Here is a 25,282-nt window from a genome sequence, read left to right on the forward strand (position 1 = left end):
CACATCCTTTTATATGAGCAACTTAAGCACCTTATGATTCTGTTTTCTACAAGGGATCTTCGAAACATTCTCTTGCAAATACCAAGGTATGACCACATAAATATATTGGCCTCTCACACTCATCCATGATGAATTCCTGTAGATCACATTTCAAATCCTAGTTCAGTGCATGGCACATAAGTACTTAAGAAACACTATTAGAGGTTGCTTTAGGAATCTCCCATTTTGAACTTAAAATCATCTCACTTCCATTTACTGTGATGAATGTGTCATTTATTGTGACAGATGTTTGCTTAGAAGTAACAAAATTAGTAAATCCATCTGTTGTAACTATGTGTGATGATAGCATAAAACATTATCCTAAAGCCAGGAAAAATATAATCCCCTTTATTATAATGGTACTCTTGAAACAATGAGTTCAAGAATATAATGAAGTGGTAAGGAGTCTCTCATCATAGAGTTGTGATTTTAGCCCCCTCCTTCTAGCAGCCTGGTGGGCCAGGACTTGCCAGATGGCCTCTCTCTGACAGGCATCGTTCCCAGGCTTGGCCACCTTACCACTAAGCATGCCTCCTCTCCTTTGCTCTTCACTCCTCGCACATGTTGACAGGACACCCAAACTTCCTCCCCCGACCCCTCCCTCACCTTGTTTTTGTCAAAATCCAGTGATTTTAAAATCTGAGAAAATGAGAACTAACCTTCTTTGCAAAATTTTTAAACACATTTTATTTGTTTGTAAGCAGTCAGAGACAGAGGAAATTTTTAAAAAAGGAAGAAAAGTGGCTTTATGTGTTGCATTAAGACGGGAAGTTGAAGGTGAGGGGGAAAGAGGATGTCAAACAGAAGAACCTTGATGAGATAGGAGAACCAGACAGTGAACTTCTGTGCACCAAAGAAGGGACCAGATTAGATGGAGTTAGATTTGGGTAAGTAGTAGGACTGGCCTGTGATCAATCTTGTTTTTACCACATTCTCAGTTGCAGCAATGCAAAACACATCTGTAGAATTGCTGCTATTTACCAGCCCCATCTCTCCCTCCACCATACCCTTGCCAGGCTCTAGTAGTCACTTTTCTACTCTTAATTTGTATAAGATGAACTTAAAGCTTCTACAAATAAGAGAATGGGAACATATAGTACCTGTCTTTCTATACATAGCTTATGTCACAACATAATGTCCTCAAGGCTCATCCATGTTGTATCAAACAATAGGATTTTATTCTGTGTGTGTGTGAGAGAGAGAGACTTTAGATTGAACCCCAAGCCCTATGCACACTAGGCAAGTGCTCCACTATAGAGTGTATCCCCAACCTTTCTACTATTTCATTTTGTAACAGACCTTGATAAATTTCCCTGCTGGCCTTGAATTTGTAATCCTCTTGCCTCAGCCTCCCAAGTGGCTAGGATTGCAGTCTTGTGCCACCATGCCCAGCAATTACATTCTTTTTTATGGCTGAATAATAATCTATTGTATATCAGCCTGTATGACCTAACATTCATATGATTTGGTGAACTTTATTTAAGAAAGAAAATGATCTCAAAATATAAACACAAAAATAGAAATGGAATCTTGCAAGGGTCTGTTGTGAGAGGTTATGGTAATCCACCAGCTTCAGGAAAAAAAACTGCTTCCTTTGAGGAATTCTGAAGTTTGAGCTCCATCTGTCCCCAGACTAAGAAAATCAAGTTGCTAGTGCAAATTGTAACCAAGGTTAGTACCCAGGAGGAATCAGTTTTCCTCTCTAAAAGGGCAGAAAAGGCTCAGGAAAGAGCAGAGGCGGGGGCTGAAGCCATGGAGATTGTGGTAAAAATTAAAAAGAATGAAAGGTTTGAAAAAAATAGCACAGTTGCCATTTAAAGACAGAACCAAGCCCAACAAATAGCAATGCTACTGTATCTGGCATTTTAGTGAGATGTAATACACATTATCATTAAGCAAACTGGTGACCTTGGGCAAGTTACTTAATTTTCCTGTGCTCTATTTCTTCTTGGTGTATAAAATAGGGATGATAACAGTATCTAGTTAATCAGACTATGGCAATGATTAAATGAGGAAATTCACTTAAATGGTGTCTGATATATTCCCAGGGTTCAGGAAATAACAGCTCTTTCTGTTATTATTATGCAGTTTCTTCTGTCTGCAAAGACATTACAGTTGTTCAGGTACAAAAAATGTAAGGAGATATCTCTGTTGGAAAACAACTCGTTTATCTTAGAATAAATGATTTGCCTGAAAATTCCTCATTTCTGAAATAAGTCCTAAGATGCCAGCAACTTTTAGTTAATGCTTTCTCAAATGATTCTTGAGGCCTGTACTATTCTCGTATGGAGACCTTCCCTCTAGTTGACCTTTAGTTCCTCCCTGAAAATCTTTTCCTTTAAGAATGTTGTGTAAGCTTGTAAAGCACCTTAGGACTGCTTTCAAAATCTGTATCTTCCTGGGTTTCTATTGATTGTGAAACAAGTAGAAATGTTGAGGGAAAGTACACAGCAAAAAGGCAATGACTTAAGATGATTCATCTCTGAAAACAACTCTCCTCATAAGCGGGATTAAGATTCATCCTTTGGGAATTCTCTGGAAGCTAAATGAAAGGCTTTATTCAATACAAAATTTAACACATTTCATTATATTCTACACTCTAATTTATTAAACTATTCTCCAGTGGTTTGTTTGTTCTTGTTTTGCTTCTGACATTTTCTATAATACTGAAGGGAAAATCTTTGTGCAAAAACCTTCGAGCTTCTGTTGAATTATTTTCTTAGAATGAATTCCTATGAATAGAATTACTGGGCCAATATAGCTGATTCTTTACATTTTAATTGCTTATTTGCATTGCTTCCCCACCTGTCAATTTCTGCCTTCCTTTTGTTTTTATAGAGCACAGCTTAATATGTTTCTTGGCAGCTTCTCAAATAGTTTCAAACTTATGTTCACTTCTGACATTGTTTTATGGGACTATTAATCATGCTCAATTTTGTTTTTAATCTGAAACCTTTAAATGAATCAATGTGGCATTTCAAGTCTGGGCAATGGATGTGTTTCAGTGTGTGTATGGATGCTACAAGATCTGTTGGCATATTTAGTAAACCATTACAATTTATTTACTTATGAATAGAAGCTTGAGTAATGGGACTGAAGTAGGGTATTACTTGGCAATATCACATTATAATAGTGAAGTTTTAGAATTTGGTTTTATTCTTTCTTTGTAAACTGAAGATCCATAATGACTTTTCTTCTGCCTTCATCTGGAGTGCTTTGATCAGTTTTACTAGAGGGTTGACTTGGACTGTCTTTCAGCTCTTTTGGTGACACATCTCAGCTCTTGAAGTCTACTGCCTGTCCATCATCTGATTCACACCACATCTCATGCATCACACTGGTGGTGAGCTCATCTCAGCAAGATCCATTTCCCAGCCCTCAGCTTGCTGGTGTATTCCTGTCTAGGTAAATTCCAGGCAGTGGAATGGCATTCTGTTTGCATGTTAGCAGGGAGCCTGGAGAGTGATTTATTCTACTTGGCCATTATGTAGTCAAATTTGACCTTTTAAAAAATAAGTTTACATTGTGCTCAAACCTAGCTCCACTAAGTACACACTATTACCTTCATATATGACCTTTTTGGTCTCTCCAATGTGATATCAGACTATTTTAAAAAAGAGGGGTTTTTTTAAGCATAAAATGAGGGGCAGGGAGTAAGATGTTAATAAAGAGCACGGGATTTGGAAATAAAACAGCTGATTTCAAGTTCCACTTCTGTGACTTACTACCTATGGGGCTTTGACCAGCATAGAAAACTTTTTGAGTCATGAGTGCCTTATTTAAAAATGGGGATAATAATTACCCTGTGAGTTTCTTGAAGAAATTTTATAGGCCATAAACTGTAAGTCTTAAATTATGTTTAGCATAGCAGTTCTACATATCTGAAATAAACTCAACTGGAAAGAATTATAAATCTTCAGTGAAGACTATTGAAACATTATTAGTTACTTTGAGCAACACATTATTGGTGAATGGGATAATGAATAAGTGAAAGAAGGACAACATTGTCTATTTTAGCATGTAGTAAACATAATAAAGCTGTAATTACAGTTACAGGTAGTTAAGAAGGGTCACCTCCAAAAGCAAAGATAAGCTTCCCAAGCTGTATTAATGCCATTTTTACTCCATGCTAAATACAAAACTACCTGAAAACTACAAAAATTCTAAGACATCTCTTGCATTATTGGAATGAATTTTATTGTTGTTTCTTTTGTTTTTGTTTTGTGTGTTTGCGTGTGTAAAAGCTCTTACCAAAAGAGGTTTGTTTTATTTTTAATAAATGGAGGTTATTAGGCAGTGTTTAGAGGGGCATGCAAAAGAGGGTTAGGGATAAAAGCTTATGAACATGAAAAATATAGCTATTTTAAGTCAGTTTTATGAAGGATTTAAATGATGAATTGGCAATCAGTCTAACAGAAGACCTTTAAAAATATGTCAAGGATCCTTTTGTAAGCAACTGAATAATCATCAATAATTTATTATTCTATTAATACTATTTTAAGTTAAGCTGCACAGCAGTATTTTGGTTATGCAATTCAGTTCACAAACAAGCACAAAATATTTTGCATTGACCTGTAGAGTGTCATTCAATGATGGATACTTCAGAAGGATTCTCTTCTGAGGAATTTTTCTTTGGTAAAATAAAGACTTCTCAGTCTGGCTTTGTCTGATGCTTTAGCTTCTTTAACAAAGACTTAAATGTTCTTTTCCTCTCTTCTTTATGACCTATATCTAAAGTCACTTGGGCACATGCCTTTTTTTTCTGCTTTCTCCCAATATTCTATGAGCTCTACAAGGAAGGACCTGCAGATTATGTAATCTCTATAGCTGAAGTACAAAGTCCATTGCCTAGAATTTATTAGATGCTCAACTAATGTCCATTGTACAAGCTAACCCATTATGTTCATTGGCCCTAATGTAATGAACCATCTTTATTTAAATGGGATAATGAATAAGTGAAAGAAGGACAACACTGTCTATTTTAGCAAGTATTTTAACATTTTGGGATTCATAATTATCTTGATTTTATCATATTTTGTTTTATATAACTTTTGAGACAGCAGGAAAAGAAACTAAAAAGAATGTGAATGCATTGGTGTTAGCAAGTCTTATGACAGTAGCTCATTTTATCATTGCCTGTCAAATACTAAGAACATGGAAGAAGTAGAATCATATCAGGGTCCAGTTTTATAAGAGAAAACATCAGGTCTTAGGTTCCTGCAAACTCTACAAGCAGTTTTGTAACTTTGGTGAAGTCAGTTAAGTAAGTTCCTCATTTGGCAAATGGAAATAGCAAGACTTCTTAACCTACTCCACAGATTAAACATGGAAAGTAAAGAGTATTTCTGCAAAAGCATTTTGTCTCAAAAACTCATGGAAGTATAAGGATTCATCTTGAGGCACCTTGTAGCAGACAGATGTTGAGAATCTCATTACTAATTTACATGAAATACCTAATATGCTCCAGGAGAGGTGAAGTGTCAATTCTGATACCAAGGCCTTTTGAGCCGTATTCCAAGACATACTCAATTCAACACTGACTCTCAAACTTCAGTTTAATGATTATGGGAGACTCTCTTACAAAAGGAACATAGCTTCTTTCTTTTGGTTTGCCAGTGTCTAATAAATATTCAGATATAGTATCACTCTGTGAAGGTGGGCTAGTGACAAGATTTAATTAAAAAAAAAACATGACAATAGAATCAGCACATTATAATGGCTAAAGTGTGGGTTCTAAACTTTTACTTTCTTTTTTCAAAACCCACCCCAACTATTTAACTGTCTTGATCAGTTTACTTAATTTTTATAGTTTTAGATTTCTTCATTAGTAACATGGAAATGAAAATAATAGAGACTCTGCCACAGAGCTATTCATCAGATTAAATTTAAGTAAAGTTCTAGTACAGTGGCTGATACATGTATGCATAAATAAATTCTGATTTATTGATTGGTAGTCATCTTTTTTCAGATGCTAGGAACTGCATTCCTTTCACCATTGACTATTAGATGTGATGAATTCACTGATTAATATGCAATGCTAAAGGGTGGATTGCATATGGTTTAACCAAGAAGTAACAAAATCATCTCCAATGTTTTCCATCTCCCTTCATAGTAACGTAATAAAGACTTCAGTTCAGCCATTGCACTGAGAAGCAGGATTCCCTGTTTTGGCATGGGGTGCCCCTCTTTGTGGTCATGGCTCTTCCTCAGCCTAGTAGTTAAGCACAAAATCACGTCTTTCTGTTTGCTCCTGTCCTTGTTCATGCTCACCAGGTACAAAGACAGGAGACTGGCCCAGCACAAGTCGGAAATAGAGTGTTTCACCCCCAAAGGGAGTATGGGGAATGGTGGGAGAGCAACAATGAGCAGGTAAGCAAAATTGTGAGTGGCCTGAGGTGGTGTGAAATAAATGTATGCAAGCTAGAGGAACAAGTGGCTCCCTGGACTGTGTCTTGCTGAACATCCCATAATGTGTGTCCAAACTGGGCCGCCATTGGGTTTCTGTGTTGTTTGATTGGCAAAACCCAGGCCATCCTAATGTAAAGGAATGGGAGCCTCTTGTCCCAGGTGCTGCTGTTTCTCAGGGTTGTGCGCTTTGCATGTCTGAAGCCTTAGCTAACAGTCAGTTCTCTCTTGGGTTTTAACTTATTGGTCAAATGGTTCTGGAGTTTGCAAAGTGGAAGAAATTGGAGGAAATTTACATTCCAGGACTATACCACTTAAGAAAACAAATGAAAAAGTTTAGAACTGGTTGTGAAGGAAGGACTGCAATTAAAGGACCATGCCAGCCCCTGATCCTAAACAAGCCTGGAAATTAATCTATGTTGAATATACAAACATCTCAGAGCCAAGGGCAAATACCATGCCAAACCAGTGGACTGTAGGGGCAAGAGAGTTTTCTTGAAATGAAATCAGGAAAGCTAATCCTCCTCTAACTACTGTAGCTTTGCTGCTCCTTGACTTCCTTGTGTTGGTGGCAAACACTCCCTGTCGCTGTGCTGTGCATGTTCCTTCATACCAGGCACTTCCAACTGTGTTTTACCCAGTGAACTGGGGTATTTGGAACTGTAAGCATCAACTGAGCTGTGTTGCATGAAGTGAACGTGCTTTTTTTTTGCATGGGACTGGGTTTCAAGGAAAGGGCTCTCAAGACAAAGGCCATCAAGGTTGTCATTAAACAAACAGTTCCAGATTGCTAAAGGAGACTTAAATTGAGAAGTCACTCACCAGAAATCAAGCCTCCACTTCTAATTTGTTGTGGTATTTCCCAATCCAGCTGTGGTACAGAGGTATGGAGGGAAAATGTTGCAAATCAACCTGGATTAGAGAAAAGAAGAAGGCCAGGAGAGAGTGTGTACATGTGCTGTTTGCATGTGCTGAGAGCATCAAGCCGCATAACAAGAAAATATTTGAATCCTGTTCAAATTTTACCCCCAAACATGTGTTTGCTTCCTCAGTGGTGGGCTCCTTCCTTTTTTCAAAATAATGACTCATTTTTTCCAAGAAACTCTGCATTGCACAGCTGCTGTGGAACTATTCACAAGACAGTCTTGTGAAAATGGTTCTCAGAACAGTGCAACGTACGTAATTTGAATTCATCACAGCCCTGGCTAAATTTAGCCAACTTTGTTCATGGCTTCCAGAGACAAAGCACTGAGAGAGTGTGTACCCTTGCAAGCAAATATGTGTGCACATTGGGATACTATTGGCCTTCTGCAACAGTCCCTTTATACAGCTGTCTTAGGATGTCAAAATATCTGGAAGATGGGCCTCAATGGACCAGTTTGTGGGACTAACTTAGCAAGGACTCCTGTTAATTTAAGTATGAAAAACTGACAGAAAAATCAGGCAGACAGCATTGATGTAAGGTGGACAAAGTGAAAGAGATTGCATCAAGTGAGAGCTCCAGGGCTCTGTGCAGAGTAACTTCTGATTTGAAGATTAAAACTAGAGTTTCTGAACCTAGAACACCTGGCTGCCAATCAAACATACTAGGAAAAAATCATGAGTGATATAATCTAGGCATCTGTCCTCAACAAGTTTCCTAGATCATTTCAATTTAGTCAGAGCAATAAACTGATATTTCAAAACAATCCATTTATCTTGGAAACAACATGGGCTGTTTGTGGTAAGCATTAGGTCTTGATTATACCATGCAATGTTCTTAGGAGTGTTTAGTTAATGCTTAGAATGCTCACTTCTGAACTTTCAGAGATTGGATTTGCTCAAGGTTGTCTTAACTGAGAATGGGGGTAGGGGTACAGAGAGAGTGGTATACAAAGTGAAAAGAACCCCAGATCAAACAGACCAAGCTTCTTTGACTCAGGTTCAGATCTACAAAGGTAGCCAATTCAATATATCTACTCCAGAAATGGTCCAATTTCTTCTCTAATAGCAAGACATCATTTAACTTTTGTTTCCTCACATTTTGTAGTAAGGCAAGACTTACTACATTGATATATCCTGGTAGGAAAGAAGGGAATGGTGTGTGCTGTAATAAAAAACATTTTGTTGAAGTAATGACTTCAATCCCACGAATAAGCAAAGCTAATTGGGAACAAATGATCCTTTCTTTCTAATTTCTCATGTCCTTAGCAATCAATAAAACCACATACACATTACCCACACACACACACACACACACACACACACAGAGAGAGAGAGAGAGAGAGAGAGAGAGAGAAGAAGAGAAGTCCTTCAGTACTCTAAATCAACTTTCCCCTTAAAGAAGAGAGAAGGCCTGGAGACATACAAATAGACCAAAATTCACAAGGCCTTTGCATTTTTACTTTTTCTAGCTTCATATTTATTCATATAATACACATGCATTTGTTCACATATATACACACAATGCCATTTAAACAAGAGAAATAAGTTTAAATTAAAGATTAAAAGAATATATGTGAAGGAGACAACTTTTATGAAAAAAAAGTGTATTACAGAGTTGCAGAAGTTAATCCTAATTTACTTACTCTGGAATTGAAAAGATGGAACAAGGATAACTGTATGCATATGAGATGTTTATAGATGCTTTTAGTATTATGTGACAATTCTTTCTTTCTTATACATCCCCACACCTTTGCTAATTGCCTTTCCTGAACACCCAGTTCCAGGGAGGGACAAAGTGAACCTCAAGTAATCACAGAACACCTGGAGTGTTGCTCTGTATCTCATGGGCCTTAAATTTACTATGATGAAACTGTGGAACAAACAGGACTCTGTGACTTCAGGTGTGGTGTAACTGTCCCAGAGTCAAGTTGGCTAGTACTAGTAAAACCTTCCTAGAAGTCTTATACTGTATCTTATCTCTGTCCGGTTTCATAATTATGAAGTATTTTGTATTTTTGTCTCATACTGTATAGTTGCCTGTATCTTCTCACTAACCTTGAGATTTTTCAGGCAAAAAAAATTAATCTTGTTCACTTATGTTTTCTAAATTCAAAACTGCTCTGGGTCTATTCTTTCAGTCAATCAACCAGTCAATAAAAGAACAAGAACCTTTCTGTAGGTAGGCAGCAATGTTTTAAGGACCATGGTATATTCAGAGAAGGACACGATAATAATAATCTCCATCCTAAAGATACTTATTTTCTTAATAAAGAAAAAAAAGTCTAATAGAGACTGTAGGAGAAATGGTTACATTAAGATGTTCAATCTGTGATCTGGATAATATAGGCTAGATTTGGAGAGGAGAGAAAAGGAGAAGTAACATGACACACAGTTACAAGATCACATTTCAAGAATTCCAAGAAGAAAATTTCACAAACTATTCTAAGGAACACTAGACCAGGTGCAGGGTGGGTGGGAAGCAGGGAAGCCAGTAGGGATGACAATAGCAGAGCCCACACCACATGCTATCTGCCCTTAAGAGACTCTCAGTGAATGCTTACATAATAAGTCTTGAGAAATTAATTTTATTTTGTTTAACCTAATTGATCCTGTAGCCATTTATTCAAGTCATCTGTTGTCATTCTTTTATTTATATATATATATATATATATCTTATAATAAATCCTTGAAATATTAAAGCAATTTCCCAAAGAAATCTTTCACAAGATGGCAAAATCTCAGTCTAGCTGAAGTTAGAAATCATTGACTTTACCAAGTGTCACAAACATAAACCAAGTCCCTAATTCCCTTTGCTTATTTTTCTAAAAGAATCACTAATTACTGAGAGTATATTGCATTCATATGTTATTGAATTTGGCAATCATCTCTTCAGCCTATGAAAAGCAAATGACCCTCTGTCTCAATCTCTGTTCAAGCATCTTTTTGCCTAACACCCTTTAAATTGAGAAACAGAAGAGCTGATCAAAACCTTCTTGAGGCTGCTTCCCTCCACTGTCAAATATGTATTTGGCAAATATTTCACACACACAAACACATGTGCATACACACACAGTTTTTGTAAATAACTCAGTAGTCATATATATATATATATATATATATATATATATGTATGTATATATATGACTATTTGTATATTTGTATTTGCTTTATTTGAAACAACAGATTTATATCTTATGATTTCCTGTTTTAAAAAAGAGCAAATATACTTTATTTGACACAATAGATTATTGCTTCTGATTTCCTATGAAGAGGAAGAAGAAAATCAAAATAATTTCTTATATAACAAGTGCCAAGCCAAAAAGGGAGCAGCCTGCCAAATAATCAGCAAGTTCAAACTTGTCTGCATTAAGAGAAGAATATGTGAATTTTGAAGGATGCTTTCTACTTTTAGTCTCACCTCAAGATATAGATAGTATCTTGCAGTTGGGTCCACTTATTCTCATTGTTGTATTCATATTAGGTGGGTAATCTAAAATATAGGCAAAAGTGAATGAACAAAACGGAGTGCTCTAAAAATTTAAATTGATCATTTCATCTACTTCCATGTGTCATGAGTCATTTTGAACTGATTCAACTCAAGTTTATTTATTTTTAAAACATTTATTCATCACTTATGCCTAAGTCAGCGTGTCTCATACTGGAAATTCAAGGAGAGATGAAATAGGCTTTCTATACCTAACCTTTTTTTTACTGTTGTACTTCATATTCCTTGGATTCATTTTGGAGCACTGCTCTGTCATTTATTTTGACTTGGGTAACTTGGTTTAGTTCCATAACCTAAGTTTTCACATCTATAATGCAGGTTAGTTTTATAGGGCTGTGGCTTCCATGATACTGAGGTAGTAATGAACCCCGCCAACCTCTGATTCTTGCTATCACACTGGAAAGATTTCATACATGTTGTTCAGAATAACAGGCATGAGTTGATTAGAAGGGATAGGAAAGGGAGAAAGAGGACACGCTCAAGGAAGAGAGTAGGTTTTCTTAGAAAAGAGAGGAATAGTGTGGCTCTCCTGCCATGCAGTTTTATTGAGAGTCCCTGGGAAGTTTCCTGAGTTGCCCAGATCCATCTCTTGACTTTTGACCAACAACAGGATAACATCAGACTTTCAAATCCCCGCTGCCATCACAACTCTAGATCACTTTGACTCATGCTGACTGGTTCTAATTTGTACCTGTTCTTAGGGATTTTGTAGTTAGGGGCAATTATCCTTATTTTCCTGAGTTCTGGAATCTCTTATCTGTGTCACAAAAGTCCCCCCCTCCCCACTTCAGAGTAACTTTTGTTCTTATCAGCATTTCAGATCTTCAGTTCTCCTACAGATAATAGGTTGTTTGCAGAGCAATGTAACATATCCTGGGGACTTAAGCCAGGCAGTGCTGCAGGTAAATTACTTTTTAAAAGTGAAAATGTGAGGGTAAGTACAGTGGGCCTTTGCTGTAGAATTATTCCCTTAACTTCATGTTCCCACCACTCACATTTCTCTATGACCTATCAGTTAATCCCTGTCTATACCAAACATTCAAGATGATAGAATTAACTTCATTCACTGAAACTCCCTGCCCAACTGCTCTACACCTGGCCGCACACTGAGTACAGAAGATACTCAAAGCTGCCATCTTTAGGGTGCTCCAGATATGGTGCAGAGTTGATTTTTAAATACATAATTCAATTTGAAAAGTGCCATATCAGAAAGCTGGTGTGAATGTCAAATATGATAATATAGGTGAAAACACCTTGTGAGCAACAAAATGTTATTCAAATGGGAGCTATTATTCTTTTGGGACCCTTCTTTGCCACCAGTTCATTTCCATCTTTTATGCAAGGTTTAAATGGAGCTGAATTCCTCCACATGGTTTTCCTGGCTGCACAGGCCCACAGATATAAAACATCTGTATCTTGTTCTTTCTCACTAAATTGTAATCTGAGACTTTATAATGATGGCTGGGAAACGATCATTTCTGTTTTGGGAAAAACACAAATAAACTAAAACTCCTTCTAGTCTTAATTGGAACACTTATACTAAAGACTAGAACTCAAAATTTAGGATAAGGGGTAGCTTAGTTTTAAGCTTTGAGTTCAGATAACTGAATTATGAATTAAAGGAAAGAGCTTAATTTAGGAAAGAAAATGCTGCAATGACTCAACAAAAGGCTCAAGCTTAACACCTGCTCCTGTGTCACATTCTTCTTTGTTAAAATGAGTTCTCTTTATGAGCACTCTTGGAGGAGGTAGCCCAGTACTCGTGCCATTAGGCACTTTAATAACCCCCCAGGATGGACATGTAACATTTCCAAAAGGCTATTAAACCAAAAATGAGTTACCACAGGGGTGAGTGATCCTCCTTGCACAATCATTTAATTGGGGATTAAAGGTCTGGTAAGAGATATTTTCTGGGGCAATTTTTTAAAGTGTGCAGCCACTGCTACTAAGAGAAAGATGAAAATCCATCTTGTAGGGCTGAGGGAAGGGCTTCATGGGATTTGGCATACAGAATTAATGACTTTGTCATATTTTCAATGCATAATAAATTAAATGAATTTTGTTATTCTGTATTATTTTAACATCCCCAGTATATAGACCTCATTAAGCCCCACTTTATTTGGAAATCTTTCCTTGAAACTTCTTTCTCCAGTGGCAAGTTTCTCTGGATTCCTCTACTATCAACAATAAAAACCCAATGGTCAAAAACAAATGTCTTTTCTTTCACAGTAGTTTTCCTATTGGTTCATTCTTTCCATCCTCATTTTTGGCACACTCATTAGCATCTTAACATTGTATCCCTATATTATCAGAACAACCTCTTTAATCTTCCTTAGATTGCACTATTTTGCCTAAGACAATTTTCCCTATTCCTCAATCTCCAAAGAACTAATTAACTTAAAAAATATATAAATTTGGTCTTAACATTTTCCTGAAGGAGGATCAGGACTAGAGTTAGATGGAAAATAGCATCCATGGATGAAGCTGGTTGAATGTTTACAAAGATGATAGCATTGTGCCTGCACCCTAATTGTCTGCTGAGCTAATGATCAAAAATATAAACATTAAATAACAGAATTTCAATGGCTGAGGAATAACAAAAAGAAGACATGGTTATTTCTTCATTTATTTATCAAGAATGTAGGTTTTATTCATTTTTAATAATCAGCCTACTTTTGTGGTTTAATATATTCAACCATGTATGCATTCCAGACACTGAGGAGAAACACAGGGTTATTACTAAGGGATTATTCAAATAGAGAAAGAGAGATAGGGGAAGTAGATCTTTATAGATTGGGGGTAGTGTAATAGAAAGAATTTTTATAGAAGACAACATACTCTAACCTGTACCTTCCAATACTTTAGCATCTACTATATCCCCATAGTCAAACTGGGCCCATGGTTATCTTCTTGAACCTAGTTGATTTTCTCTCTTGAACATTTCTTGTGGATTTTTGTCACTGTCACTGCTATCCTTCATGGAGGGCAATGTCTATCACTCTCTTTGTACATCACCATCATCTATCAATTATTCAAAGCCTGGATGCATGCTGTCCCCTGTTGGAAGGTACCTTTCTCTGACCACTCCTGCTAGAAATGGTTTTCCCCTCTTATGAAATTTTGACTCCCTCCTGATCTGTCCCCTGTTAGAGCCCAATGAACTGATTCCTTGTTTGCATGCTTCACTGCCATCTTTCAATTTCCCTGTTTTTAGCATTCTTCCACCTGTCCATCTGCTTCCTCCTTTCAATGTCATAAGGAAAGGAGAAACAACCTCTGTGTCAAAATACTGTGAACACCTAATAATGTTAGACTTCCGCACCTGTCTTCTCTCTTTAACTCCATCTTACCCTCCTTGAGAGCTGTCTCATACATCAGTAATTTTCATTCACAGTATTAAAAAGCATTGATGAATAAAAGTCGTTTGCAAAGTTATCACATATTATTTGTTGTTAACATTAGTTTAAATGACAAAATTTTCAAAATAGTACAGATATAAAATTATCCAAAAAACATATTATTGGAATTCTAAAATGAGTCAGAGACAAAATGAGAGAATTAGAACCATCCAGGGGAAAAGTGTTTTTTATTGCATTACAGCATGAAAGAGAAAAAAAGGCTGAGAACTGTCAAATAATATTAATTTATATGGTTGTAGGCTTCAAGTGCCTCCATCATTGAGACATCCAATCATTATCTCTGACAAACACTGTTACCTAATGAACTTGTGCTATTTGATTTAATGGCCACAAAAAGATGTAGAGTGCTTTCTTAAGCATATGAGTAAGGGTATGATTAAGAAGTCCAGAAACATCGGGCAAGAGAGACTATAAATAAAATGACTGGCTTACCTAGTTTAAACACATATCATCTCCAGATATCATCTGAGGTTTTTCTTCTGTGGATTAAGGAGGTCTAACTTCAAAAAGAAAGTATGGACAGTGTAAATTGTAATTATAAATCAGGAGATGACATTAGTCTCACTTTGCCATTTGTTAAGTGTGTAACTGTTTCGGGCAAATCACCCACTCTCACTGAGCTTTGGTTTTCTCATCCTTGAAAAGGTTGATAAAGATGTTGTTCCTACCTATCTTTTACAATCAGAGCATTCCCAAACATAACTTTATAAAGCACTGTGTAAACACAAGGTGGATTGCTTGGATTCTTCTATCTGTATTAGGTAATTAGTCCTTGGTTTCATTTCCTTTCACCTAAGTGTTTTTCTCTATGCAAACATTTCTAATGCATACATCGCCATGGCCATTTAACTTGTTTCTGTCAACAGATAGCTCTTTATATAGTGTAACTGAGGAAATTTATATAGATGATTCTGCTACTTTCTTACATGTTATAGTGTGTTTCTCAGTGTAATTTTCAAAATCAAGATGTCAGGTTTTGTTTTATTTATTTTTATGTGGTGCTGAAGTTCAAACCCATTGCCTCACCCGTGCTAGGCAAGCGCTCTACCATTGCACCACACAACCCCAGCCCCTAGATGTCAGGTTTTGGACAAAGGTTAGAAAGAAATTTGTTCACCTACTTTAAAATGTCTGAAAATAAACGCTATCAAATTCTTTATTGTTCTTTAAAAATTGTATCACCATACTTTGTAATTCAAGTCAAATTATAAAGTAAAATATATGGATACAAAACTCTAAGAAAACTAACCCAAAAAATGGAATCATCACTGAAAAATTTCAGTTTATAATATTCTTAAATTATGAAGTTCTTTCATTCACTTAATATTTTTTGATGTCATTCTGCAGGCAGAAGTTGCTATGTTCTAACAACATTTCAAGTTATTTTTCAAATATTTTAATCTTAGAAAGCTCATAATCATACATCTCCCTCCTGGCTACCCTTCAAATCAAAATACCCAAACAAGAGAGGCTCAGTAATGAAGACCATTTTTAATAAAAAATACTTGTTAACTTTTGGAGGGCATGTTTGATTACTCAGAGTTTTTCTGATGCCCTGCAACTACTTAAGTTATGAAGGAACTTCATAACTTAGACCATGCAACAAAAAATTAAAGTGTTGTTTAGCTTTATCTTTTTTATAAAATTCAGTAACATACAAGAATTTTAATTGCTTATATACTGTTCATACAACCCTAAACATGTTCTGAGGAATAAACACTACACAGTTTATTCAATAATCATTTGAATAAAAAAGTTATAAATTCCACAAAGTTTTTGACAGTCAACTTCTCTCTCTATTAATGTTTGCCTCTAATGATGTCATGTTATGGCAAAATGCTCTAATTTCTTCATATTTGGGTGATAAGTAGAGAAACCATTAAGCTGACATTTAGAGCCTGCTGGAAATTAATAAATTATTTAAGTGCCTATACTGAAGGAAAGAAGAAGTAGAAACTTCTCAAGGTAGAAGTTGTCATTTTTGCACACCTGAAATGTAAAAAAAAAAAAAAAAAAACCAAGAAAACAAAAAAGTTGATAAACACTCAACATTTTTGATACACTGCTTATTTTTATTCAAAAGTAAGAAATTATCACAAAAGAGAACACATCACATTGCACAGTATTATTATGTCTGAGAAAGGGTTAATGGTACCTGGAAAATAGTGGAAGCATTTTGGGGTTTCTTCCTATATGTAGCAAACCATTTTGTCTTGTCCTTCTCTTTTCCACTCCTCTTTCCTCCACTGATTTTCTAACAACCAATATATGCAGTGGAGAAAGGTAAAATCTATGGAGAGGTAAAGAAAAGTTTCCTTTCTTTTGTTTTCCTGAAGCCACTAGAATAAACATGTAATCCTGCTGCTGAAAAAAAAAAATCCTCAGCCTAAATAATAAACTCAATATCTCATCTCCACTGAGTGGAAGATTTCACAATAATGAATAATTTCTTGAGCTTGCAGAACTGCTATACTTTATTGAGAACCCTTTTATGTATGTATCTATTAGAGCCTCCAAAAAATCATGTGAGTTGGGCAATGGATAGTCATTTCTTCCATTTTTAGCCATAAGGAATCTCAAAAGTGCTAAATGATTTGCCCAGCATTAATCAGGGTCAGCTCTTAGACCCACCATTTAGGTTGTATTTCCCTTCTACTATCCATATTGCTTCATTGAGCTTCATCACTGAGAAATTTCACTCGCGTGCGCACGCGCGCACATACACATACACACACACACACACACACACACACGTAGCGATGAATGAAAAAAGTATTCATGATTTTCATTGTAGATATCAAGACTATATTTAATTGATGAAATATCTTTTATCTGGATACACTGAGTACTACTGCTTTAAAGAAAGTGATATACAAAGTAAATAAATCCATAAAACAAAATTAATATTAAATCATCTTTGAAACTTCATTTCTAACAGAAAAAATATGAAATTTTAAAAATGAAATGCATTGATCCATTCAATTATTGGCCCCAATATAGTTTTGAGTGTGTGCAGTGTTCTAGGCAACACACACATTGGGTTTTATGGACATAACAAACCTGTGCCTTTGTGATGCCCATCTGGCAGATGCAACACACATATGACCCAGAGTTATCAAATGCCTAAACGGCTATAGAAATGGAAGTCAGCCTAATCAGGGTCTCAGTTAAGGAGAGCTTTCTTCAAGAAAATTCAAGTGAAATGTGAAAGTAAATAAATATTCTGTGTCTAAGCAAAAAAGAAAGTAGAAGAGAAAAGGGAGCACAATGAAAAAGCATTTCAAGAAGAGAATAACATGGAATTTAGTGGGAACAGATGGGACCAATCAGAAACGTAAGAAAAAGAGGATGAAAGACCAGGGATTCAAATATTTGTTAAAATTGGTTAAGTAACGAGAAACAACTGGAAAGATTTTATAGCTTTGCCATGTATTTTATTTTTCCCTTAATTCTTTCTCTTTTACTGGGGCTCAAAATGGCATTGAGTATATTGCTTTTATTTACTGACATGTTGTATTCACATTGAACACAAAAACTGAACATTCTTAGACACATTCTCCTTACTATATACCTGAGTTGTTTCACTGAATCCTTAAAATAACTTTTGCCAATTGAATCATTGTCTGCTTCTTGCTGAAGCTTAGAGATTATTCTTTTCAAACACCCAGGATGGCAGATCCAGAATTAAAATCCAGTATCTCTTGTCCATTACACTTTCCACAGCACCACACATGGCCCTGTTAGCTGAAAAATCCTATTCATCTATAAAAGTCTTAGTAAGAGTTTGTTGTCATTGAATAAGATAAGAACTGACTTCATAAAACCTACATTTCACTAATAAAGAGCTAACTAACATCATGAGTAGGTTTTTCTTTTTCTTATCAATTCTTGTTTGCTTTGGGGAAAAAATCTATAATGTTCTACAGAATGAAATGAAGTGCTCTGATTTGGACTCCATTTCTCTGATGTCTTCTATGTCTATTCAGATGCTCTTGTGCTCTTTCTCCCTCAAGGCCATGGGCACTGTGTGCAGAGGCAAAACCAGAAAATTAGATGTAACTATTTTGTTCAAAACTTGTGAGGATGGTTCTCTTTTCACTTATTCACCAAAAAGTTTTTCTGTATACTGTTATAGTTTGAGGCATGACTATGTGTGAGTCCAAAGACTGTCACTGTTAACATCCAAAGTTATGTTCCATCATAGTAATCTAAAAGCATTCAAGAGAGAATGAAAGAGAAAGACTTTTAAAAGTAAATGTTACAAAACTGCTCTGCTGAAAGCAAAAGCATCTCTAGGGTAAAGCTTGCTTGAATAAATCCAGTTATGCTTCTGGTTTCTAGCCTATGCTTTGTATTAAAAGAGGCCTCAGTGACCTGAAAGACTAATTGCTCTTCCCAAAATGGCTGTTTCTTACCTGCAGGTAGCAGAGAAAGGGAGTAGTTGGCAACCATCCTCTCAATCAAATCCCATGAATAATTTGGCCCATTTCTTCTGTGCCATGATGCAGAAGTCAGTGGTCACCTGGGAAAAAGAAAAGTAATGCACTGAAAACTTAAAAGGTAGCAGGTCAGATTAATACAAAATGGAAAAAACAAATCCTGAGACAGTGTTAGAAAGGAAAGTCAAGCATTTGGCAGTACCCTTTTGGCTACTATAGATGCATAGCAACCTTCAAACCTGGAAATGATTTCATTCATCCTTTCCAGAAAAGTGGGTGGGGGTGGTGAGAAACATCTCACATTCCAGAATTCTGAAGGCCATTAGGTTGTAATATATAGAGCAGATTAAATGAAATGAGATTTCACAGGAAGTAGTAGAAAAAGGAATACCACAAAGTAAAAAGGGACAGATGAAGAAGCAAGCAGTATAGGAAAGTCAAGAAGAATGTTGTTAAAAGGGCTATAGAGACAGTGATCTGTATCAAAAGGAGCAAGTGTCTCAGGCAGAGTGGATCTGGCAGGTGCAATCAGGCAACCTCAAAGCAAGTGGGCTCCAAACAGGGTTTAGACCCCTGCTTGGCAATGGAGAGATGAGAGCCTAGAACAAAGGATAGCTTTCTGTCAGAGTTCCTCAGGGAAACACCAGCATCAGTCACCTTGGGAAAGGGGTCACAGAACAAGAGTTCTGATCAAAAGCATAGATGCTTAAAACCCAATTCAGACAATCAGAATGTCTTGGTGGGGGCATGGCTGATCTGGCAATTTTGAAAAACACCCTAGGTGAGTCTTATGTATAATTAATACAATAAAACTACATTTTTCACCATTCTTCTCAAACTGCCCCAGGCTATCTCTTGGTCACAACTCCTAAAATATAGATGTCTGCATTAAAGGTAACAGATCTCCTAGTCACAGAAATCTTGCATGTAATTCATGACATGGATTCACATCAAGCTTTTTCCATGTGATGTCCCTGCAGGTCAGGGACATGATATTCCTGATGTAGAACAGTTTTTGAGATGGTTGTGTCAGGTTGGGGTGGTAAGGGTACAGACTTTGAGAATGGGAACCAACTACACCTTCATCAGAGTAACTTTCAGAGCCAAAGTTGGAGAACAAAAAGGACTATTTGGGAAAGAATAGAGGGAGAACGGCCTTGTCAGATGACACTCATCAAGGTCAAAACTGGAAATCTCTATCACAGGTGCCATAGCGATGCATTTCACTCTTCCACGTGGAATTCAAGTTTTAAGCTTAAAAAGAATGTGAGAATTTATGTGAAATAGAGAATTTCTAATTAATTATTTTCCAGCAAATAAGCCAACCTAAATAAAACCAAGTTCAAAATCTGAAGTTCAGATAGAAATACCTTGTTATAAATATAAAACTGCACTATAAAATTTGAATTTGAACCATACTACTTCCTGGTAAACCCTGATTCTCACACTACCCTTCTCCCCTCTTGAGACTGTGAGTTTAGATTGTAGTTATAATGTCCCCTCCATCTAACTCTAGGAAAACCTTACCCTGTAACAGGCACTCCTGCACACAACTACAATACTACAAACCCTGGTTTCTGGATTTGCAGCATAAACAACTGTTGTACTCAAGGGTGGGCAGAGAATCCTGAAAAATGCTCCTGTAGCTTTCTATCCCATCTGACACATGTTCATGATAGTGATACAGCTAAAGGCCAGATAAAATAAAGCAGCCTTTAACCCAGAAGAAAACCAAGGACACTTCCAAAGGCCTCTTTCCATGATGTCCTTTTGATGTGTCATTTCTTGAAAGAATATGAAAAGCCCTTCCTTCTCAGTCCCCACAATCACCCACCATTGGGGAAGCCACCTGGAAGACCCCTTCAGACCTCGCTGAGTCATCTCTCTTCTCTTTCTCTCAACAGCTCTAATGGAAAATCTGTCACGTGGGCCCAGAACGAGAAGAGTAGGGGACAGCATCTATGGCAGCGGCTGTCGGTCCACATCAACAAGAAAGAGAACCCCAACCAAACGGCCGTCATCAAGCCCTTCCCCAAGAGCACGGAGAGCCGCGGGCTGGGCACCGGCGCGGGCAGCGCGGGCCCAGGGGCGTCTGGGGGCGTGGGTGGCGCGAGCTGTGCTAGCGCTAGCCCTGCAGGGGCTGAGCCCCCAGACGCGGGTGCCAAGGCGCTGTACGACGTGGCGGAGGCGGAGGAGCAGTTCCCTGCGCCCGCGCGGCCGCGCTCGCCGTCGCCCATCAGCACGCTGAGCCACCGCGCGGGCTCGGCCAGCCGCACGGAAGACGACGTGCCCTCGCTGCATTCGGAGCCCGCAGCACGCAGCAGCTCCTCGCAGGGCTCGCTCATGGAGCAGATCAGCAGCGTGGTGACTCGCTTCACCGCCAATATCAGTGAGCTCAATTCCATGATGCTGTCCACCGCTGCTCCTGGCCCCGGAGTGGGCGCTCCTCTCTGCTCGTCCTACCTGATCCCCAAAGAGATCCAACTACCCACGACCATGACCACGTTCGCCGAAATCCAGCCTCTGCCAGCTATAGAGGTCACTGGTGGCACACAGCCCGCAGCCGGAGCCTCACCGGCAGGGGGCGCTACTCCGGAGACCCCGGCGGCAGGTCCCGAGGCGGCGGCGGGCAAGCCAGACCTGGAGGAGCTGGTGGCTCTCACCCCGCCGTCCCCTTTCAGAGACTCAGTGGACTCGGGGAGTACGACCCCCAACTCGCCAGTGTCTGAATCGGCCCTCTGTATACCATCGTCTCCCAAATATGACACTCTTATCATAAGAGATTACACTCAGAGTTCCTCGTCGTTGTGAACGTCACTGGAAACCATGCTGGGATCCGCATGCAGAGCAGAGATCTCCGTGTTCACACGGAGGGACGCAGTGACACGCGTTCTCATCCGGTTAGGACCTGAGGTAGAAGATGCCAATTTCAGCCTTGATGGAAACACGAGATTATAGTGCTATTTCACAACAACCACCGACGAAGACACCAACTACAAATTTTTTGGCAGATTTTCTTCTAGTGGCCTTAGAAAACATGGGCTTTTAAGAAACATTGCTTATATTTTTGAGGGCTGACAAGGAGTCTGTTAAAACAGTTACATAGCAAGTGCTTTGCTCTAGGGAAAGCAGAGAGAGTGAAAAAGCATAATGGAAGGTGAAAGAGTAGTTAATAAGCAACTGTAAAAAGTTTTATTTGTTTACTTTAATTCTTTTCCCAGAAGAGTCTTTGATTCACCAAACATGAATGTACATTTTCTAACAAACTCTTACATCTGGGACCAAAACGTCAACCTTTCTGGTTACTTTTTTATTTACTTTTTTTTTCCTTCCTTTAAAGACCTTGGAAAGCAGTACCTTGGGCCCAGTACTTAGAGGTGGGAGTTGTTGTGAGTATGTCCCATGCATAACACACAACTGGATAGTGAGTGCTGCGCTAATGCACCTAGAGCTTCTACCTGAGACTTTCCTCTCCAATTTGGTTGTGAAATACTCTTCCAAAAGCCTGCATCTGGAATTCCACCTAGTTATTTCAGATTCACCTCCATTAACCAAGAAAAACCAGTGGAAGATTTCTTGACTATTTCACCATGTTGCCAATCAATACTGGAGTAGCAAAAAAAATAATAATAATATTTTCTGGAATACCATTTTGTAATTCCCTCATTGGGGTGCATTGTGTAGCTGGAATTTCTCTTTATAATAATAATTCTTGAGCTCCAGCCTGGCGATCTGTTTCATGATACACAGCCACTCCTTATGAATGCTGTTCCGTTAGTGTTGCCAGCTAAAATATTAAAATATGCATTTGGGCTTCTTCATTCCTTTCTTTTGAGAACCTGATGCACAAGAGCTCCTCTGTTCTTTTTGAGTCCCACCACTGGAAGAGTGGTCCGTAGACCTAACGAAGACATTGTCACTATTGGAGGGACTATTGTTGAAAAAATTAATACAATATTAATACACTGAAAATTTTAAACTGTGTCAAGTAGGCTTAGCAAAGATTTTGCTGTGCCCATGAGCAGTGATTTTATCTTTTCCTGGCTGCTTTCACAGGGCAGCTATGAACTATGACAAGCGTAGATTTTTCAAAGCAATACAGAATACTGAAACAGAGGAACCTTAATGAATATTAACAAGTCTTTCTTAGCCATTCCAAAAAGAAAAAGAAAAAAAGGCAAAGCAACTATTAATATTTTCGTTTTAAAAATAAGTATTAATATGATTTTGTGCACTTCATACTGTCACTTTTTAAATACTGCAGAAAAGAGATTTAGAGTTATAATAAAAATATGTGCTTTGATAGGATCATATAAGGTAAAAATCATAGCTCAAGACCTGAATTCACTGTCATCTCTTTATTCATCCCATTGCAGCTATCCTCAGGTACCAAATGTTTTTGATTTCTAAATAAAGATAGTAATAAAAGGAGGAGGTGTCCTATAAATTTAAAGTTCAGTTGACCCAGCCTTATACTAAAGATAGCCTTATGAAAAAGATTTGCTATGAGGCAGAAGTCTATTTTTGGCAGAGAGAAAAATAAATAGAATTTTTCCTTTTAGCTAAATATCCTTATTTTAAATCTCTCATCTACTTAAAAAAATGAGAAATTAAAGACTATTCATTGGCATAACTTACCATCTCCTCTTTAAAAAGTTACAATGAATATACTGCTTGTGGATTTTCCTTTTCTGATATGTTCTTACTTGAAATTTGAAGTCAGTTCTCCCAATATAAAACATTTAAAGCTAATGTTAATTTTCTAAAATATTCTTAACATTAATCAAACCTCCTATGCCAGATTTGAAAATAACATCATCAGAGCACCCTGATCCCAAATATGAGTGAGACTCTTGAAACAGAAATGAAATCCTATTTCATTCATGAAGCTAATTCTCCTAATTTCATTGAAAGAAAATGTCTGCCTCCACCTGAAAAACTAATGTAAATATTTGGAAATATTAACACTCCTGGATCCCCATCAGAAAGGTGACACTCATCTGGGGATTACTGTCTTGATTTCCTAGGTATATTTCTAAATATGCTCTATTCTCTAAGCTTTACAATTTGTGTCATTAAATCCTTACATTGATTTCTATTTTATTCTCAAGTACAATAAGTTTCACTCTACTGACCAAAAAAAAAAAAAAACATTTAAAAAACTTTCTCCATGACTAAATTCTTTGTTTTTATTTGTCAGTAACATTTCCTTAAAAAGTACATCACCTTGGAAAACTTCATTAGAAATTAAAATTTAATGCAAATAAATTTTCACCTGATTATTTCACATGTCATTATCAACTATAATAATAAAAAATAGAGAACAAGATGTATTTTTCTCTATATTTCTATGACCTTTGACACATCATTAAATACACTGTATATTGGACATAAAATTATTAGTGATACATTCTTCAGATGTTTTATTTTGGAATGATGCTAATTGTCTCTTTGCCAATTCTAATACCAGGTTCCAAGTAATAACTCTACAATACAGAGAGAACTGACATGTACTCCAGGGCTAGATACGGGGTACCTATTTTTATTTCCTTGGAAACAATCTGTTACTGGTGCCCAATGATAATTCAGTAGGGATCTGTATGTCTAAAAGGAAAGGGAAAGTACAGGAAAATACTAAGGATCAGCAAAGTGACACTACAGGAGAGTCTGGTCCTGGAAAGAAAAAGAGAAGACCTGGGTTGATCAAGTTGTACTGATTAAGCAATCCCCTTGTCTTCTGTGGGAGAAGAGTGGGGGCAGCCTGAGAAGACCATATCTGGATTGGGGGGAAAAGTTATTTTTAGGCTAGGAGTAGAAAACAGAAAGGGAGTATGGAAAGGAAAATCATCAGAAATTTGAAGCAAGAGAAAAAAGCAAATCCCCAAATGTGCTAATCCTTGAAAGTAATAGTCTTTTCCAAACTATTGATATTACCAGCAAGTGATCAGGAAGACTAGGAGTTATTTCTGACTGTAACTGAATTGTATAATGGCTTTTTTGCAGTTCTGTGACTTCCAAACCAGGAATTAAACATTTTTTTTAATAAAAACAAACAAACAAAAAAAAAAAGAAGAAAAAAGAAAAGAAGAAAAAAAAAACTTTTCCTATACTAGTCTCCCAGCAAAATGTACATGTTTTGGAGACTTCAAAGGTATTATATGAGTTCACATTTAGCAACAGCTTATTAATAACCCTCAAGCTGTCAGAATCTCTATAGTTACCATTTACAATTTTATACTGTGAAAAAATATACAGATCAGTGAATGTGTAAAGATAAATTAGAATTTGCTTTGAAAAAGTTTGAGGCCTGGAAGATTCTCTATTGTCTATTGAAAAATGAGGCATGTATAAAATAGTTGGTTGAATTTCACTGATCTTCCCAATGTGAACAAATATACTATGTATATTGTGTGTATTTCTAGAATTCAATGGCAGCTGCTGGTGGTGTTGTAATTAGAAATCTATATAGAATATAGATGTTTTAGAGAGATGGTGCCAATCCTAAAAGATTTGTGTGGGCTACAAGTGCTTGTACCTACTTTTTCTGCACT

At 37.1% G+C, this 25,282-nt stretch overlaps 1 protein-coding gene across 2 annotated transcripts in view; it reads left to right on the forward strand.

The window, feature by feature from the left end:
• GRM5 (glutamate metabotropic receptor 5) overlaps positions 1 to 21,542 on the forward strand; it is a gene marked incomplete at both ends in the record, with an annotated part of 442,123 nt that extends 420,581 nt beyond the window's left edge. Inside the window, 2 exons of one of the 2 annotated variants that reach the window (XM_081282195.1) lie at positions 6,313 to 6,408; positions 20,636 to 21,542. In XM_081282195.1, coding sequence (XP_081138321.1) covers positions 6,313 to 6,408; positions 20,636 to 21,542 — 1,003 coding nt within the window. The remainder of the gene's footprint in view (positions 1 to 6,312; positions 6,409 to 20,635) is intronic. The other variant, XM_081282194.1, reaches the window with a different exon arrangement.
• Positions 21,543 to 25,282: the final 3,740 nt, after the last annotated feature.

This window comes from Spermophilus citellus, assembly GCF_964194105.1.
Source record: "Spermophilus citellus genome assembly, chromosome: 2".
In the NCBI taxonomy this organism is placed as follows: Eukaryota; Metazoa; Chordata; class Mammalia; order Rodentia; family Sciuridae; genus Spermophilus; species Spermophilus citellus.